Source organism: Rhineura floridana, chromosome 10, assembly GCF_030035675.1.
Source record: "Rhineura floridana isolate rRhiFlo1 chromosome 10, rRhiFlo1.hap2, whole genome shotgun sequence".
Taxonomy (NCBI): Eukaryota; Metazoa; Chordata; class Lepidosauria; order Squamata; family Rhineuridae; genus Rhineura; species Rhineura floridana.
The window spans coordinates 13,130,115-13,135,323 of NC_084489.1; the positions used below are offsets into that span (position 1 = coordinate 13,130,115).

At 41.4% G+C, this 5,209-nt stretch overlaps 1 protein-coding gene across 1 annotated transcript; it reads left to right on the plus strand.

Moving 5' to 3' along the window:
- Window positions 1-3,271: 3,271 nt before the first annotated feature.
- Window positions 3,272-3,802, plus strand: FANCD2OS (FANCD2 opposite strand). Its single transcript, XM_061587301.1, has one exon. The coding sequence runs from the start codon at window positions 3,272-3,274 to the stop codon at window positions 3,800-3,802; it is 531 nt and encodes a 176-aa protein (XP_061443285.1).
- The last annotated feature ends 1,407 nt before the right edge of the window (window positions 3,803-5,209 follow it).

Below are 5,209 nucleotides of genomic sequence, written 5' to 3' on the forward strand. Positions count from 1 at the left end.
TGCCTTACATGGACTTAACCACCAGAAAGAAGCTGAGATACAGTATCCACTATCTATTTCCTCTGTATCCTACTCCCATAGCCTGCCAGGGCTCACCCCCTATAAAGCAATGTCACAAGACATGGTGGGGAACACCCAAAGAAGGTAAAGCACTCATGTGGCTACACAACATATCCTAGAATAGGGGTAGCCAACATGGTGCCCATTAGACATTGCTGAATTACAGGTCCCATCATCCCTGACCATTATTCATGGCTGGCTAGGACTGATAGGAGTTGATCAAGAATATGAAATTGTGTGAGTACCAATAAGATAGAGCAGGATCAGTGGAAAGAAGTGAAACTGGGTTCACTTGAATTCACTGGAAACTCCAAATTTGCCAGCAAATTCTGTTTTAAAGGGGAATTTGGCAATGTCCTTTTGACCTTTATTTAGCAAGGGGTGAAGTCACAACAAATATCTGAACTATATTAGTGAAAATGTAGTTGATCATGCAACACAATTGTTTGATTTTACATCTGGGGTGGGCAAATCTGGGGCCCTCCAGATGTTGCTGGACTCTAAGTCCCATCAGTCCCAGCCAACATGGCCAATAGTCAGGGATAATGGGAGCTGTAGTCCAAAGTCTGGAGCGCCCCTCTCTGCCTTGCACCATTATAACCTGTTTCTTGCTTTGTTTACTGGACCTTGCTTAACCCTTTGCTTGTTCTTTCCCCATCCAGACCCTGCCTGATTCCTAACCAGTTGCTGAGAGTGTAAGCAGCAGGAGGAGAACTGTGAGATTCACTGCTCTTCACTTACAGGATTTGTTGCCTGTGTAGAGTCAGGGCCAGTTGGTGCCCCATTTAGGTTGCAAGACCATTTCTCCCTTTCCAGGTTTGCGTGTGTATGTGTGTTATGTGCCTTCAAGACAATTACGACTTATGGCGACCTTATGAATCAACGACCTCCAATAGCATCTGTTGTAAACCACCCTGTTCAGATCTTGTACGTTCAGGTCTGTGGCTTCCTTTATGGAATCAATCCATCATTTCTTTGTCTTCCTCTTTTTCTACTCCCTTCTGTTTTCCCAAGCATTATTGTCTTTTTTAGTGAATCATGTCTACTCATTATGTGTCCAAAGTATGATAACCTAAGGTTTCATCATTTTAGCTTCTAGTGACAGTTCTGGTTTAATTTGTTCTAACACCCAATTATTGGTCTTTTTCGCAGTCCATGGTATGCGCAAAGCTCTCCTCCAGCACCACATTTCAAATGAGTGGATTTTTCTCTTATCCGCTTTTTTCACTGTCCAACTTTCACATCCATACATAGAGATCGGGAATACCATGGTCTGAATGATCCTGACTTTGGTGTTCAGTGACACATCTTTGCATTTGAGGATCTTTTCTAGTTCTCTCATAGTTTAATACTTTAATAATATTTAATATTAAAAAAATATTCCAGTAGAGGGACTCATTGCACTGCACTGTCAAGGCAACTCTTCCTTTTCTTATAAAACAGAGGTACATTATGAAGAAAGGGAGTTGAGGTGTAGTGTGTGCAATGCAAGGGTTGAGGAGTGTGAGTTGAGAGTTGAGGTGTGTGCCGTGCAAGCTTGCAGAGGAAAGTATTTACAAACAGTAGCCAAACTACTTTTTCTAGAAGCCACCTCCAACCACCAAATTAACACTATGGAAATATTTTCAGATAATTGTGACGGGCTCATTTCCTTCCAAATGTATAAGCGCTGTTTAATACAAATTTCAAATGCAAAATCAAATGCTTTAGAATGGCCATGTCGTTTGTCTCCTTTGAAATTGTGCCAACTCCTTAGAAGTGTATTTATCCCTAACACATTTTTCTCTTAAGTTTTAATGAAGTTCACCAAAGAAGCAGACTTTGTGAGACAAGCTCCAACTGTCAGTTTGTAAACTGGTGCCAGAGTACATCTCGTGAACAGAGGATGATGACAGGGCTGCATGACCACCAGGGGTATAGGCTGTGTGCAGAAAGACAGGCTAGTAGTGAGCGAGGTCACCAGGGACAGCAAGCTCCCCCCTTCAATGGTGTATCTGAGTAAGTCTCAGGTTTAATATCTTACTCTGTAGGAGACACAGCAGGCTGTATGGGAAGAGTTGTTTAGAGCATAGACAAACACAGTCTTCTGGCAGAAACTCACTTTAATAATGAATAATTCTGGGGGGAGCAACTCCTGAAGAACGGGTAATTAATCTGCTGCCCTGGGCTCCTGCTGGGAGGAAGGGCGGGACAGAAATCAAATAAATAAATAAATGACATAATCTTTAGGCTACCACACACGTGATGGAATATTGCAGTGTACAAATAATATGTGATCAAAATTAAAAAGGGCTGAATTAAGGTAAGCCTTTGATGGATTTCATATGGAAGGGAAAACCTTGTGAGATTTGTTTCTCTACCTCACTGATCCTTTTGGCTGATTCACACATGCATGAGTGCAGCAACAAGTGATGTGCTTGTCTGGAACCTGTGAATGAGCTGTCAAACTTTGTGCAAGTAATCAAACTTGATTAAATTCAGTGGTAAGAAATCAAGCGATGTGGATGGATATGTAAAACTGTCCTCAAAACCCACCTGTGAAAACATCCCTTATCTGGTGGATGCCAGTTTTCATAAACTGAAATGTTATGATTTTGTAATTAGTGTGGTCTTCCAGAGGAGTTTTATTTATTATTTAACTCATCATTTATAAACTATATTTGTATGGCTGTCCAATATATGTTCTCTGGGAGCCTCACAAAAATGAAAAGAATGAAATACAGTATTGAAAATGCACAACAAAACAAAAGTAGCCCACAAAATTTTCCTTCTGGCAGATATACACTAAAACATGAGTCATAAAAATGATAATCCCAGATTATGAAAAACAAAACATTGCTTCAAAGGCTTGCATAGACTGTTGATTATGAAAAACAAAAGTTGTTTAAAAGGCTGGCACTGAAAAGATAGTAAGAATGGCACCAAGCAAGCCTCTCTGGGGAGGCTGTTTAATAACTGGGGTACCACCACCAAAAAGACCCTTTTCTGCCTCACTTCTTTTGGCATTACTTTCAACATCGGGGGCGGGGAGGCTTCTTACAGGAAGAGCCTTTCTGTGAGAGCTGGGAGGAGGAGCTTGTGGAACACTCACTCAGTCTTTGTGTTCCAGAGTGAAGTGTCCTCATAATAGGTTGCCAAGGGCGCCGTGCTGAGGAAAGATGCAACAAGAGCCTGGGCAGAGCAGGGTGGCAGCGACTGGGCAGCGCTGACCATGGCCAGCGGGTACCAGCTATGGGCACCCTGGTCCCCACTGGATGAATCCCTGCAATGGCTGCGAGGTGCTGTGCCCAGGCCCAGCAGCACTAAGCACCCCTTCCGGGGAGGGCAAAGCCCAGCAACTGCTACCGACCTGGAGGTGCAGCTTTGCTTCCAGGGACTCAGCCTGGTTCTGGAGCCCAGTGCTAAGACCGGAGCTGGGCATCCACAGCCCTCTGCAGTGGCTGGAGAGACTAGAGGATGCAGTGGGGTTGTGCACAAGCCCCAGGCAGTGAGGCTTACAGGGCTTGACTCAGTCTTTGGGCATCTTGTGACAGTACAGCCTCCACATTGGACAGGCTCACTGCGGGTTTCAGAGCGCTCGGCCTTCTGTCAAGTCATAAGTCCCCAGCAGCGCAGGCCTCATGGACTTCGGGAACCACAAGTGCGCATGGCTATGGCCATGTGCCGTCAAATGCTGCGTGCCATTCTCCTGCTTTATGCTGCCTACAAGAAATGTGCCTTTGCCCTGCAACATTCCCGCTAAGGCTATCCTGGATGAGAAAGGGCTGAGCTAATTAGGATCCTTGCCTGCCCATGTGATAACTTTCCACCCACGCAAACATCATCCCTCAGCAATATCATCTCATCAGATCCACCTACATGTGTCTCAGAAGTCAACTTACTTCCTGAAACAATCATCTCCTCTTCCTAAGCTACATTTTGCCCACCAAGAGGAAACCATTTACTTATTAGCATCAGTCTGCAAGGCAAAAATCCAGAGTGGGACACAAATCTCTGAGTGTTTACAGAGAGAGGAAAACAATCATTCAACATTACTTACTTTGTAAAGAGAAGGTCAAAAAGGATCTTTTACATATGCTATGAACCTATTCCCTTGCAGCATCTGGTTCATGAATGCAAGAAATAGTTAAGACAATTAAAAAGAAAACCTTTATAAATAAATGGACCAAGTGAACACCGAAACTCAAATCAAACAAGTTTATATGCATCATCAATGGGAGACAATTTTCAGAGACATGATAGACACTTGTACGCTGCAATGAAAAGGTAATTTTTCAAAAGCTTCCTACCTATCAATTTCAATGTGAACCATAAACGAAACTGCATTATGAGATGTGGCCTATATAAAAAACAACATTTTTTAAAAAGATAAATGACACATAAAGCAAAGAGACTGCACATTTTCAACACCAAATAAATAAGTCAATCACTCGTCAAACCAACAATGAATAAAGGATAATACACTGAAACTCAGACAGCATGAAGACATATAGATTCCAAATGGAAGTTTTGAGATGCTTTAAATGAAATCTTATTTCCAGCTAATGAGCAAAATATACCACTTTTCTGACTAAATATTTGACAAGATGAAATAACTGCATAGAAAACACTTTTCTGTGCTATCATTTTTAAATTTAAAAGCAATCATTTGTTTATACCTATGGGTGAAAACTCAAGCAACTGGAAGTTTATTATACAAAGTTCAGTCTTAAAAAACATAAATTAAGCCCTTTTTTCTGGTGGAGAACACAAGCCTTGAGACCACTGTCCCCAAAATCTTTGTTTTCAGATAACTAGCAAAAAGTTTGAAAATGCCAAGATTTAAAGCTCCCAATCAGTCTCCAAATCATTTCCTCAAAAGTTCTAACAATCACATTAAAGTGGTTTGAGCACTAAAGTCTAAAAGTAATCAAGATCACTCTAATTTCACTGATACAGAAAAATGATCTTAAAAACCCAGATGCGTTTTTTAACAAGAATCTTTTGTATCTACAGAAATACATTTATGCAGCATCACAAAATGGAAACAAAATGATCCCTTTGATTAATTTATTAAATTTGCTCTGTCACCTCTGCCTATTTTTTAAAAAAATACATGCCCACTCTTTACAACTGATGGGTCCAGTTTCTATTAAAGAATTATGAATTC